This window comes from Chrysochloris asiatica, unplaced genomic scaffold, assembly GCF_000296735.1.
Source record: "Chrysochloris asiatica unplaced genomic scaffold, ChrAsi1.0 scaffold00030, whole genome shotgun sequence".
NCBI classification, from domain to species: domain Eukaryota; kingdom Metazoa; phylum Chordata; class Mammalia; order Afrosoricida; family Chrysochloridae; genus Chrysochloris; species Chrysochloris asiatica.
The window spans coordinates 1,827,744-1,842,920 of NW_006408548.1; the positions used below are offsets into that span (position 1 = coordinate 1,827,744).

The following is a 15,177-nucleotide window of genomic DNA, read 5'->3' on the forward strand; positions in this document are numbered from 1 at the left end:
ATGGCAAATATGTCTGGAGGAAGAAAAGTCCCTCTAACTCAAGTTTACCACTGCTAAGCTATTTCTTTCTCCAAAGGCTTGGCAGGGGTGGCAAATACTGGCAGTGAGCAAATTGTAACTGCAATCCTGAGTGCTTTTTGCACTCTTAAGCTAATGTGTGTGAGAGACAGAGAAAGGTGGAGCATAGAGGAGGAAGAGAGAGGTGAACTATATTTATTCTCAAATACAACTTCTCTGGAGTCCTGGTGTGTTTCTGTGGGTTAATGCGTCAGGCTGCAAAGTTGTTTGAACTGTAAGGTTGGTGGTTCAAGCTCACCAGCTGCTCCTTGGAAACCCTATACAGGGTCACTATCGGTCGAAATCAACTCGTTGGCACTTACCAACAACTCTAAATAGACACAGAAACTGGCCACAGTAGCTGTCCTTGTGGAGGGAACTGGATGACTGCAGTACATAATATGGAAGTTTAATTTTTCTATTGTGTTACTTGCACTGTTTGTTTTGTGTCGGAGATAATTATAGGTTCACAGGAAATTGCAAAAGTAGTACAGAGAGGTCGTATGTCCACTTCACTCAGTTCCCCCCATAAGTTCCATTTTATATAATTATAGTATAATACCCAAACCAGGAAATTGACATCACTACGTGTATATATTAAAACTTGTGGAAACTGCTGTTAGGTGCCATTGTCGAGTCAGTTCTAACTCACTGCAGCCTTGTATAGCATATACAAGCAGCAGCTGGTGGATTTGAACTTCCAATAGTGCACTGTCCTGCAGTGCCACATCATGGAAGTGGCCATCAAGAAATCAAAGGAACGGAGGCAGAGACGACGTGGAGCGATGGAGCAACTGGGGACTTTAGACCCAGAGAGGGAGAGGGGCTGTGTGCTGATGACTGAGGGGCAGGCTTGCAGGGTATGCCCTTTTGTTGGCTGATGATGCATGGAGGGGATTGTAACCATGGCAATGAAATGATACACAACAGGATGAATGTAAAGCTAATGTTCTCCCATGTAAATGATCACATAATTCACAACAGAACATTAAAAACAAACAAACAAAAAATACCAAAGGAAGCATTGCATTAGGCAAATCTGAAAAAGACTTCTAAAAGCAAAGATGTCCTTTTTGAGGACTATTTGACCCAGGCCTTGGTATTTTCAGTTGCTTCATATGCATGTGAAAGCTGAACAATGAAGAAGGGAGATGGGAGAAGAACTGCTGCCTCTGAATGATGGTGCTGGGGCAGAATACTGACAATACCAGGGACTGCCAGACAGACAAACCTGTCCTAAAGAGGAACAGCCAGAGTACTCCTTAGAAGCTAGGATGGTGAGACTTAGGACATGTTGTTAGGAGGGAAGAAAGACTCTGCTTATTAAACAGTGAAAAACAGGAAGACTGTCATGTACATGCATCAATACTTGAGCAACACTGGGCTTAAACAACAATCATGAGGATAGCACAGGACTGGGCAAGCATTTTGTTCTGTGGTACACAAGGTTGATCTGAGTCAGAACTGCCTAATACCATACACATTGTGTACAGCTCCATGCCATTTTATCACATATGTATGCTGTCTAAATTCATGTAACCAACAAGAAAGGCACAGGACTATTCCATCACCCTGAAGAGCGCTTCCCCACACTGAGAATGCCTGGCAACCACCAACCTGAAGTTCTGTCACTTCAAAAAGGTCTGGCAATAGCACTGTTACAGTTTGTGGCTACTTATGACAGGCTTTTTTCACTCAGCTAATAGTAATGTCTTTGAGATTGCGTGTATTCATGTTTTGTTCCGTTTTGTGGCTGAATTGTTGGTGTTAGTTGCTGCCAGTGTGGCCCAGTAATTTTCCTGGTAGGCCCAACAGTCACTCTTTGGGAGAAAGATGATGTCTGTTTCCATCAAGATTTCCAGCCTCAGAAACCCTAGGGCATTCCACTCTGTCCTATGAGTTGGAATCAACTTGACAGCAATAGGAGCAACCCCTTGTGACAGTAAAATGCTAGATAGTTTTCTAAGCTGTAATCTTTCCAAGCACAAACTGCCAGGTCTTTCTTTAGGTTGGCAGCCAAGTGTTAAACTGTCATGCCACACCAGGGCTCCTTTTACTGTTAAAATGAATTCCATAAAATGGGTGGACATGCTTAATGATCCCCCACTTATGGCTGCTATCCTGGTATGGCACTGCAGAATAATGCGCTGGACCACAAGTCAGTGTGAACTGCAAGGTCGACGGTTCAAACCCACCAGCTGTTCCTCGAAAACCCTATGTAGGGTCACTATGAGTTGTAACGGATTTGAGGGCACTTAACAACAGTAAGATGTGAATGTAAGTTTTCATTTCTTTGGGAGCATGGTTCTGGGACGTTAGTCACATAAGTCACATAGGAGGGGTTTCCATGAGTTTGTGAAAAAATTCCATTATCTTTCATTCCATTTCCCCACAAACTTTTAAGCCCCTTGTATGTTTAGTTTTTTGTGTGTTTTTTAAATTGCCAAGCTGTTTCCCAGAGTGGCTGTACCATTTTCCACTCCCTCCAACAAGGTATGAGCGATTCCGTGTCTCCTCATCTCTGCCAGCATTTGATAGGGTCACTTTTCCCCCCTTACTGTTCTAATAACTGTGCAGTGATGCGCTCATCATGGTTTTAATATCTATTCTCTTAATGGCTAGTCATGTCGAATACCTTTTCTTGTGTTCATCTGCCAGTTGGTATGGTGCTGTAGATCAGCACTGAACTGCAAACCACAAGGTTAGCAATTCAAAACCACCAGCCTCATCTCAGGAACCCCAATTTGTTGGGATTTAATTATACCAGTTATTTGTATTTTCTGGATCTAAATGTTGTTTCTTGAATATGTGATTTGCAAATATTTTCTTCCCAGTAGTAGCTTGACTTTTCATCTTACCAGGGGAACTAAAGTGCTAGGAACTGAGGTGTGATGGTCACCTGCCTTAGGGCTGGTGACTACTCCCCTCACTTCTTCCTGCTTGTAGATCTTTAGTAAAAGATAAAAGCCATTTCCAAGTCTATGAAGTTCTCCCTCCCCTTAGCAGTACTGACTCTCTAGACCCTGTAGGCTGGGGAGCAGACCCTGCTGTAGACCTTCAGGGCCCTGACCAGCTCTGTCACTGAAAGTACTCCTGGGGAATCTGAGTTCCTTAGGGTGGTCCTGTGGGGCTGGTGGGTCCAAAAGGGCCTGCGGAGAAGAGATATACACTGCTGGCCACCCTAAGTCCTCTGAGCGTTGCCATTATATGAGATCAGAAGGCGGGCTGGCTACACATCTGCACTGCGGCACCCGCTGCAGTGGAAATGCTTTCTCAACTAAACCTGCACTTTAACTTGCCTTTCACTTTACTCAAGGGTTATTACTGTGTGTTATCAGAGTAGGTAGTGTTCCTTGTATACTCATTAGACAAGGACCAAGAATACATTGGACTTCTCTAGAATGTCAGTCAAGATAGTTTGTGCAGACAACAGGACCCGATACTTGGTGGTTTTCAAGAAGTATTTGTAAAAATGTATGAAATGGATATAGCCCTCTGTATTTCCCTATTTTACCTTGGCTATTAACAATCACAAAGGTATATTTAGATTTCAACTGTAATTGTTGTTGCCCTGCTTGTCTGCTAATAATCCTTCATGTTTTTTATGGGCTTTTATCTTGGACTTCTAGTTTTTAGTATTTTGTTGTTAAGGACTGTCAAGTCAGTTCCAACACAGAGTGACTCTGTATAGGGTTTCTGAGACTGGAAATCTTTATAGAAGCAGAAAGTCTCATCTTTCTCCTGAGGGGCGGCTGGTGGGCTGGAACCACCAACCTTATGGTTCACAGTCCATTTGTTAATGTACAGAGCCATAGCTTTTCCTTTATTCTAAGTCCCATTTCTGTATAAAATGTATTAATGTACAACATGGGGAGAAGACTTTGTTGGGAAGACAAAGTCAAAGAGGTTGCTGGGGTGGACCCTGCCCCTGTGAGGAGGCAGGAGGAGGGTCACTAATTAGGAGCTATAGGAAGGCCTTGCTGTGCTTGGGGGCCTCCGTGACACTGCAAGTGGGGTTTTTTTGTGGATTTCAAGGCAGGGAAGGACTAACAGCCCGTAGGGGAAGCAAGAAAGACAGTAAAGGAGGGGTGAGGCACAAAACTCCCAAGTTTCCCCAGATCGGAGGGAGGAGGGGTTTTGGGGTTAGAGGATAAAAGAGTAAAACACATCTGAGTTACAGGTTCTGTCAAGTTTAAAATCAGAAATGAAACAATTTGGTGATAAGACCATCACTATAAGCACCACACTATCTGTGGTGGTGGTGGTGGTGGGCCACTGAGTAGTGACCCTCCGAGGCTGTCAGTGTTTCCAGGAGCAGAAAGCCTCATCTTTCTCCCATGGAGCAGCTGGTAGGTTTGAACTGCTGACCTTGTGGTTAGCAGCCCAGCTTATAATCCACTATGCTCTCTGTACTACAATATATACTTCTGTTGGGGCAACAGAGTAAATTCTAATTCACAATGACCCAGTGTGGTAAAAATACTGCCCCATAGCATTTTCTAGGCTGTACTCTTTACAGGAGGGGATGTTCAGATCATTCTCTTATAGAGCCACTGGGTGGGTTCCAACCAACAACCTTTCAGTGAACAGTTGAGTGCTTAACCAATGCACTACCAGAGATTCTTCAAAATATAGACGCAAATAATGTATTTAGACACATTAGATGCAACTAGGTTCCTGACCGTTGAAATCTGACTCTGAACACTAAAAAACCCCAGGAGTGTCCTATGCCCCCACTAATGGAAACAGGTGTCTTGAGGGAAGGTAGAAGGTAGGAAAATGGGTAGAAATCTTCTAGGTCAATCAGGAGTTTAATGATACTGTAAAATTCTAGTCCTTGAGGGCAAAATAGGTTTCAAACAAGACAGAGCAGAAAACTGGCTTAAGAAAAATCTGCTTATATACAAAGACAGTAAAAAGAACAGATTCTGTGAAGGTCAAGAGATCCAAGGCCCTCCCTTCAGTAGCTGTTTAACTCTAGACAAGTACCTTAACCTCTCAGAGCATTGCTACAGAAATACGAAGGTGTTGATAGTACCCTCATCACAGGGCTGCTGGTAGGATTACATGAAGATGATACATATAATGGGTTTAGCACAATTTCCTACACATAGGCTTATTTAACAAATGGTGATTCCTCCAACTGCTGCAAGCTTCCAAGGCAAAGAGCTAAATCTCAAAGACATGAGATACCTAGCGAAAAGTGCTAGTTGTTTTTGATCTTTCAACATATTTTAACTCCCATTCACCCTATGGATGTATTTCTGAGCAGATTTGAAATATAACACGAGGATGGTTTACATCTCGTCTTAGAGAATAACATTTTAACATGCTAGCTTTCACTTTAGCAGACTAAATTGATGAACATGAACTTGAATGAAGCAGTAAACATGGTAAGCTTCAAATCCACCCAAAAGTACCTCAGAAGTCAAGTCTGGCAATCTGTTTCCATAAACATAGGGAGCAGTTCTGCACACATGGGGCTGCTATGAGTCAGAACTGATCTGATGACAACTAGCCACCACCTTATTAGAATCACATCCTAAAACTAAAGGCGTAACGTTTAGATACCCTGTCTCACAAGCTAGCCCAACAAACAGATTTTTGAAACCAAAAATATAGAGTATTCTAGGAAGGGAACCAAAATAGTCTTGCTGTGATTTTGGGTCATTCCCCTAAAAGATGAAGAATGCCACAAAAAAACCGACTCACCAGGGCTTGCAGTTTCGGACAGTGAATGGAGAGCTGGATTAGCGTGCTATCCGTTATCTGGCGAGAAACAGGCTGTCAGTGCGGCTTCTACATCGTAATACCTAATCCTGGCTTTGGGGAAGCAAGCACATCTGAGCATGAGAACCAAAAGCCCATTAAAAACGCATCTCAAGCGGAAGCACTTCTATTTACTTGCAGCCTCAGACTGTTCACACTCATTGAGATGCAAAAACTCTGTGTTGGCCTCACCTCTGGGGGCTCAGGTGTGTTATGTAAAGCGAACTAAAACGGAGTGGGCAAGGAAGGGAAGCCAGGATTTTTCTCCCTGGAGTCATTCCATCACCAGGTATGTTAGCTTATTTCTCCCTTAAATTCCATGAACAATAAAAGCACTCAAAAACAAACAACTGGCACAAGATGTTATCTTCATCTCTATTCCTGTTCTAATGGCAGAAGAGACCCAAAAGTTCATGGATGTCACTGCCATGGCCCTCATGGTCCCCACACCCTGCCTCCTCTACAGGGGCACAGAGTGTCTGATCGTAGCTGTGCTTGGCTATCTGGGTAGTGATTAGGGGCTGCCCAGCAGGGCTGTCAGAAGGAACCCACTCACCAGGATGCATTCTTCAAGATCCATCTTCTCCAGTTCATGGCAATTCTGAAAGAGTCCACAAGACCACGCAAGTCAGTGGTCGGGCAACACAGGTGGCTTGCCCTATCCCTCTCAGTACTGGCCCATTGGCCTCTGAGCAAGAAGGCTCCCTGTGAGTCCCATTTTCTTTTGAAATGAAAACAGGGCTGCCCTGGGCTACACTTCCTTCCCTCAACTACCTAGAAGATAAGTGTCTACACCTTCCCAGTGGCGCACATACATCAGCATGAAATTATTTTAGCCACAGAAGAGGTGAAGAAACCAGGCCCAAGTTATAGGAGTACTGGGGATGGGGTAGGTGAAAGAGTCTATCAATATTCCAGGGAGGGCAGGGCTTCCTGGCAGCAGGCCTGAAGGGGCCCCACAGTGGGTGCAGTTAGCAGGATGAGATTGTAGGTGGAAGAGCAGAGCCCACAGGAAGAGGTGTCTAGGAAGCAGGTGAGGGCATCTGCTGCTGAAGAGTAAGCTCCTCTCAGGGCAGTCCACCTGTCCAGGTGAGAGGCAGGCCTGAACCCTCTGCAGGCCTCTATAAGACCGCCCCAGATGTCTGACCCTTGGGGAAAGTAAGCACACACATGAGAACATGAGAGCTCTAGTCTACACGACACCAGTCATTTCAGAATAGAGGGGTTTTTGCATACCACCCCCACCCCCAACCTGGTATGGTGCTGTGGGTTAGCGCACTGGACTGCAAAGTCGGTTTAAGCTACAAGGTCGGCGGATCAAGCTCACCAATTGCTTCTTGGAAACCCTATACAGGATCACTATGGGTTGGAAGAGACTCAACGGCACTTAACAAACAAACCACTCCAAGTCCCTTTGAAACAGAGAGGTGAATTAGACTTTGGTTTTGTTCTTAAAAACATATGCCTTACCCGAGCTAGAAGTGTAAAGCCTGCATCAGTCAAATGGGAGCAGCGGGCAGCCTCCAAAATCCTAGGTGGTGGTGGTGGTGGTGGTGGCAGGGGAGGTGCAGGGGAGGAAAACGTGCCAACTGGTTAACAATGAAAATTCAACTTTATGATGCACATTTTATAAAATTTCCAGGTAAGCTAAAGAAAATCAGAAAAATAAATTAACTCTCCACTATCTGTACTTAAACACATGGAATGGATGCAAATAAAACATTTCTAGATGAAACACCCTATTAACAATTTTTACCTCATTTTAGGCCAGTTCACTCATCCCTTCACTGAGCAGAAATATTAAAACATCTAGAATCTTCCTTAACACAATAGTAAGAAAAATCTGAAACAGGCAATCCTTGTAAGATATGGATGATATCAGTGAAAATGGTGGAGTAGGGGAACACAAAAATTTGTCCTGCCACAAATGTAATGAATAAGTAGGCAAAAATTGTCAGAATCAACTTTCAGAACTCTAGAATCCAATCCAAAGTTTCTAACATCTAGGGGAACACTTAATAATAGTAATAATAAAAATTCCAAGTCGGTTAAGAGAGCTTTATGGTGTTTTAACTTTGTTCTGGTACCATCCCCTATTCTCCAGCCCTGTGAACTCTGAAGACAAGGTTGCATTCCTGGCAATACGCTGCTCCTAGGACCACAGAGAACAACTGGGACGTCCCTTCAAAAAACTAAACATTGTGCTTATTTGTTTTGACCTGTCTTGGTGGCTCCTGAAAGAACCAGTTCAAAGGTTTTATACTTACTTTGCCTAACCCAGGACTCTGACAGAGCTGGGGTGGCAACCCAGGGCACTGTCAAAAGCATTGGAAGGCAATTGTATTAGCCATACTATCTGGGGTAGGGATAACAACTGGGACAAACAATAGACAACCCAAAACTTGTGAAGAACAGCTAAGAAATGAGATGCTTTTAGGAGGGAGGGTTTTAAAAGGCTCCTGCCCATTCACGGGGATTTGGAAGGCCACACACATACGCAAAGGGTGAGGCTCATGCTTAGAAATAACAGAAGGCCAGGAAAGTCATCACTGCCCACTGACCTCCAGACTCTGCTGGAGCAGAAGTAAAAGAGAAATCAGAGTCATAAATTTCCTCACTGAGGAGTGAAGGGATGCACTGAATCACACACACAACTGTAAAGACTGGAGATTAAGTTTGTTGCTGTTGCTTCAGGAGTTTAAGAAAATCTCTGTTAAATCACTAGTTCATTACCAAGTTAATAGGGCAGGAATTTCAATGCCCACACACTAAAAACACAGAAATTATAAATATAAGTATACAAAAGTCGCTTACCAAACAACTACAAAAAATAACAAAAAAAACCTTGGGGAAAGGGAAAAATCTGATTCCTGGAGTTACCATATTTAAATAATCAAAATGTCTGGTTTTCAACACAAATTATGATGAATGCAAATAAAGTATGGCCCAGTGTAGAACACAGAATTTACTTTCACCCTAATAGAGGTAGCCTTTATCTGTGGCTCCAGAGAAATAAATCTTGAAATAACTGGTGTGCACTGGTCTGGGACTTCCAGGCTACTCTTGAGAATTTATGCTGGCCAGTATAACAACAGTAGGGACTGAAAAGACCAGAAACAACTCCCTTGGGTGACTGATATCAACTAGCCACTAGTGATGTTAGCCTGTCATGTGGTAAAAGCCATGAACACTGAGGGAGAAAGAGCTGCCTGGCTGACAAGAATATACACTCTCAGGAGGGTAACAGATCATTTCAACATAAAAGTTCTACAATGAGAAATCTACAAGACCTTACCTTATGAGCCACTGACTTTGTATCCTTTTTGATTAAAGAAATTGGTAGCCATAAATATGGTACAATCTCTGTGAATTCTGTGAGTTGTTGCAGCAAATAAGGGAACCGAAGGGACGGTGGGAGCCAGCAGGTTAGTAACTAAGGGCGTCATGTGGGTTCCTGAATTTGTGGTTGGCATCTTGAAGGGATAGTGAGAAATCAACCCCAAATTTGTGGGCAGTAGGTCAGAAGGTTGTGGTGTCATGTGGACTCCCCAAATTTGCAGCTAGCAGCTTCCTACTTCACAGTCTAAAGGAGGGTGTCTTTTAACATTTAATATTTTACTGAGTTTTCCATGCAAATCGACACAGAAATATAGATTTCCATTGAACAGTTTCTACACAATTGCTCACTGACATTATATTTTCCACAATGTGTCAACACTCTCTTTAATTCTGTTCCTTTGAGTTCCAGTGCTCTAGTCTCCCTACTCCTGATCTTTTCCTCTTTGCTTTAGAAAACTGGTTGACCTTTTGGTCTCATAAAGATATTTTTGTAATGGGCAATAGGCTTTGTTTATGTGCCAATCTGTTATTCCACTCAAACGTGACCAGAGCCTGCTCTGCCCACCTGGCACTTCATCTCCCCCCCACCCCCCTTGAATAAAGGCTGATGCCCTTGGTCTCAACTGTGTCGGCCACTCTGAGACAGCTGGCAAGGTCACTGGCTTTTGCAGGTTTTGTGGATGTCCTGATATCACTGGTTCTTTAGGTCCCCCCACCATTTGTAGCATGTCAAGGAGTCAGGTGTCCTCAGAGATGAACATGGTATGGTAGGATGGTGGCACTACTGACTGGTATTACTTAGGTGCCAAGACCTGTGTTCTTGGGGCAAAGGGTTGTGTTAGCTAGACAGTAAACTCCAAAGCCTGGGGACTACATAAAAGCACCAAATCAAAATTGCTATCAGTTGACTTAAATTTAAAGGACCACCAAAAACATGAAAATGGTTAATTAAAAAAAAAAGTAACCAGGAAGATCATTTTTGTTTAAAGCGTCAAGAATGCCTCAGAGCAATACTCTTAAGGAATCTTCTAGTCTCATTTGGTTCATTAAATTAGGAATTTTAAGAATTTGAGTTTTGTTCTGCATTTTCTCCCATTCTATCAGGGTCTAAGGAGCTCTGGTAGCATAGTGGTTACGAATTGGGCTGTGAACCGCAAGGTCAGCAGTTTGAAACTACCAGCTGTTCCATGGGAGAAAGATGAGGCTTTCTGCTCCTGTAAAGATTTACAGCCTCGGAAACCCAGTACAGGGTTGCTATGAGTCGGAACCAACTCCATAGCACATAACAACAACATCAGGGTCTATCTTTTGTGGCCCTGATCAGAACAGTTCATTCACAAAGTCAAAGTATTATTAAGAAATGTGCAAAGACCTGGAGTTAGAAAACTGAAAGGGAAAGACACACTAGGCATTTTCAAGCTGAAAGAATTAAAGAAAAGAATTCAAGATTTGAGTTGGAATAATGAAGGATTCTATGGGTGCAAACATAACAACATATATATGAAGATAATGCAAGATCAGCCTGTTGTGCATAGCATCACTATGAATCAGAGCTGATTTGATGGCACTTAACAACAACAACAAATGGGTAAAATATTGAATGATAAAAGGAATACACAGAATCACTGTAACAAAAAGAATTGGTTGATGTTTGACCATTTCAAGATGTAACATATTATTAAGAACCACCTGTATCGAAGGAAGAAGTCCACACTGCACTGAAGGCACTGGTGAAAAACAAAGCTCCAACAATTCATGGATACCAGAAATGTTCCAACAAACAGATACAGCTCTGGAGGTGATAACTTATCTATGGCAAGATATATGGATGACAGCTAAACATTTCGCCAAATAGGGCAACATTTGTGCATATTCCAAAGAAAGATGACACAACAGAACATGAAAATTACGAAAGAGGATAATAACATAACATAACATAACATAACATTACAGGTTAAAGTCTCATAAAGGTAATTACAGATGAATCTTGCTAAAAGTAGAGAATATCAGAAAATGTTCACCTGTGTTTTATTGATTAACAAAGGCATTGTCTGTGAGGATCATGATAAACTATGAATAACTTTGCAAACAATGGGTATTCCAGAGCACGTAATTGTGTTCAGGAGGAACCTGTACATAGACCAACAGGCAGTCGCTTGAATAGGACAAGAAGATACTGTGTGGTTTAAAATCAGGAAAGGTATAATCCTTTTCACTGTGATTTTTGCAATCTGATGCTGAGCAAATAATCAAAAAAGGCAGGTAATATGAAGAAAAACACGGCATCGGGATTGGAAGAAGATCTGCTAACAACCTGTGAAATACAGAAGACACAACCTTACTTGCTGAAAGGGAAGAGGACTTGAAACACTTACTGATGAAGATCAAAGTCTACAGCCTAGAATATAAATTACACCTCAAAATAAAGAAAACCTCACTATTGAACTAATAAGCAACAACAACTTAAATGGAGAAAAGAATGAAGTTGTCAAGTAATTCATTTTGCTTGGCCCACAACCAATGCTCATGAAAGCAGCAGTAAAATCTCGCACTATATTGTACTGGGCAGATATTCTATAAAAGACCTCTTTAAAGTATTAAAGAGCAAAGATGTCACTTTAAAAACTAAAGTGCGTCTGACCCAAGCCATGGCATTTTAAAAAATGTAAAATAACAAGTGTTGTCCAGGATGTGGAGAAACTGAAACTTTTATACATCTCTATTTGGGATGGCACAACATTTGTGGATGACGGTTTGGCAATTATTAAAAACGTTCAAAACAATTACTTTATGATCTAGCAATTCTACTCCAAGATATGTGAAGGTAAGTCAAAGGGTACTGCTACAAAGTCACAGAAATCTTTATTTTTAAAAATACCAAAATGCAAGGGTACCGTTTCTCAATGTATCCTTCATCTAGGTCCACACACTTCTGAAGGCAGTGTTTCCATCTCTTTAGCCTTCCCTGAAGAATCCTGAGTGATTTGATTTACATCACATCCAATCAGCAGTTCTGGCATTCACGAAGGATGCAAATTGTGTTTTCCTTTTACATGTTCTTTGAGTTTGGGGATCATGAAGCCTGCAGGGTTAATGTCAGGGCAGTAGGGTGGACGGGGTGAAATTTCCCAGTGAAATTCTCATAAGCCAGCACTTGCTACTCTTGAAGAACGAGCAGGTATAGTGTCATGATATAAAAAAAAAAAAAAAAAAAAAATTGCATGGCTCAAATCAATTGGCCTTTTTCTCACCAATGCAGTTTTGAGTCTTTTTAAAACTTCTTTCTAATAAGGTCTCATGACTGTCCTGTGGCCTCTGTAAAAATCTATCAAGAGTTGCTTTCTATGCCTTGAATTAACTGGCCCAACAGACACCGGCGGAATTTTTTTTTTTAATTTAATTGGACCTTGGTCTTAGGCTCGATAAATCCAAGACTTGCTCCTGACTATGATTTGTTCCATAAAACTTTCTTACATTTGATTTTGCTTAAAAGGCTAATGAAAAGATCAACTCTTTGAACTAGGTGATCTTTGCACAACACCTTTGGAACCCACTGAGCTGAAAGTTTAAGTGAAGGCCCAGCTGTTCACTTAAAACTGAAAATGCCAAACCACGTGAGATCCAATTTCAGTGGCTCCAACATCAGTGGTAATTCTACAGTCTTCTTCTGGACTTAAGACACAGTTGCTTTATTCCTCAAGGCTGATGGTCACCAAGCTTTTCATGGCTCATCTTTGAGCTCCTCCCCACCTTTCTTAGAACACTTGGTCCATCTAAAAACAACTTTTTCTTTTAAATGTGGGGCAGTACTCCTATAAATTTGTGACAACGCTTTAATGATTTGGGAAGATACCCAGCTGATTTTTATTAAAAAATTGTTGTTCGTCTTGACCTTAAAATCATTCCCTCTCACTCCCCGTGGTACGAAAAATATCCCTTTTTTTTTTTTTTTTTTTTTTTTTAAAAGCACCCTAATAAGATTAAGACAAGTGCGTTATTAAGAGAGCTTGTCCATCACATGTTTAGAGAGTCTGTTGTGAATAAACTGGTGTCTGCATTAACTGGACTCCTAGGAGCAATATTTCTTCACCTACCCTCATACACTCACCTCAGCTCGTCTCTCCATTCATCACATGGTGGCAGCTTGTGTGTAGCTGTGATTCTGGAAGTTATGCCACTGGTATTTTAAATACCAGCCAGGATCACCCACGGTGGACAGGTGTCAGCTAAGCTTCCAGACTAAGACAGACTAGGAAGGACTACTTCCACATATTTAGTCACTGAAAAACCTTATGAAGCAGTGGAATACTATCAGCACCAGAATACTGAATAGTGAAACATGATGAAGAGCAACAGAATATTGTCAGATAATAGGGCCGAAGATGAGCCCCTCAGGTTGGAAGGCACTCAAAATATGACTGGAGGAAAGCTGCCAATAAAGAAGAAATAGATAGACTTCTACAATCAAGATGTGTTGGTAATTACTGGTGATTCAAATCCAAAGGTTGGAGACAAGGAGCACCAGTAGTTGGAAACTATGGCCTTGGTGACATAAATGATGATAACATGATAGATTTTTGCAAGACCAATGATTTATTCATTACAAATATCCTTTTTAAACAACATAAAAGACGACTATACACATGGACCTCACCAGTTGGAATACAGAGAAATCAAATTGACTACATCTGTTGGAAGAAGGTGGAAAAACTCCATATCATCAGTCAAAATATGACCAGGGACAAAGACTATGGAACAGACCATCAATTGCTCATATACAAGTTTAACTAGAAGCTGAAGAAAACTAAAACAAGTTCACAAGAGCCAAAATATGACCTTGACCGTATCTCACCTGAATTTAGAGATCATCTAAGAACAGATTCGATGCATAGACATGAAAGACCAAAGACCAGAAGAGTTGAGGGACGAAATCAAGAACATTAAACAGGAAGAAAGATAAAGGCCATTGAGAAGACAAGAGAGAAGGAAAACACCAAAATGGATGTCAGAAGATACTCTGAAACTTGCTCTCCAGTGTAGACATGCTAAAGCAAATGGAAAAAGTGAGGAGGTACAAGAGCTGAACAGAAAAATTTAAAAGGTCAGCTCAAGAAGACAAAATCAAGTATTACAACAAAATGTACAAAGACCTGGAGTTAGAAAATAAAAAGGGAATAGCTCAGCATTCCTTAAGGTGAAGGAACTGATAAAAATAATTCAAGCCTTAACTTAAAATACTGAAGGATTCTATGGACAAAAGGTTGAATGATACAGAAAGCATCAAAAGAAGATGTAGGAGGGTGACACAGCGCTACCCTGACCAGGCAACCCAGGTAGGGAAGTCTCCGGGGAAAAGGAGCAGAATCGCACATATGCAACCTCTGTCTAGCAGACAGACAGCCTTTGAACAAACATAAGATCTTATATTTCAACAGTCTGAATTCGTTTTTTTAAAAGATCAAATTGCTGAAGAACTAGCCGGCAAGTACCTCTGCCCCCTGCAGACACTGCAATGCAGGGCTAGAACAACCTCACTTAGGAGGCTGCATTTCCAGAGAAAAGGATAACAAAGCTGAACAAATAGAGAGGGATATCAGCGTGGATATCAGGAAAATTGGGGTACCCACAGTGCAGAGAGACTGAGAGAGGCATTCTTTACGTCATCAAATACGAACACTGCCTCCCTCCAGCCACTACCCCAGCCCTCTACAGCCCGAGCCTAGACCAGCCTTCTGCCAAGCCACCGAGGCTCAGGAACGCCCAAGGCACAAGCCCGCCCACTGAGGCCAAGGCCCTCCCAAGGCCCAGACACTCCCACTGAGGCCAAGGCCAGCCCTGAGGCCCAACCTGCCACAGACTGGTCACAAAGGTCCAGGCCCAACCAAGGCCCAAATCACATACCCGCCGCCACCGAGGTCCAGGGCCTCCAAGGCCCAACCCGCCACGCAGCCAGGTTGCTGAGGCCCAGTGCCCCTGAGACCCAACCCGCCCGCCCGAGGCCCAAACCACCCG

At 42.3% G+C, this 15,177-nt stretch overlaps 1 protein-coding gene across 2 annotated transcripts in view; it reads right to left on the minus strand.

The window, feature by feature from the left end:
• The window catches only part of FBXL2 (F-box and leucine-rich repeat protein 2), a 238,642-nt gene that overhangs the window by 6,503 nt on the left and 216,962 nt on the right, over positions 1-15,177 (minus strand). For both annotated transcript variants that reach the window (XM_006851578.1, XM_006851579.1), the window contains 3 exons: positions 7,297-7,357; positions 6,383-6,427; positions 5,770-5,826 (listed from right to left, as the gene is read on the minus strand). In XM_006851578.1, the coding sequence (XP_006851640.1) occupies positions 5,770-5,826; positions 6,383-6,427; positions 7,297-7,357 (163 nt within the window). The remainder of the gene's footprint in view (positions 1-5,769; positions 5,827-6,382; positions 6,428-7,296; positions 7,358-15,177) is intronic.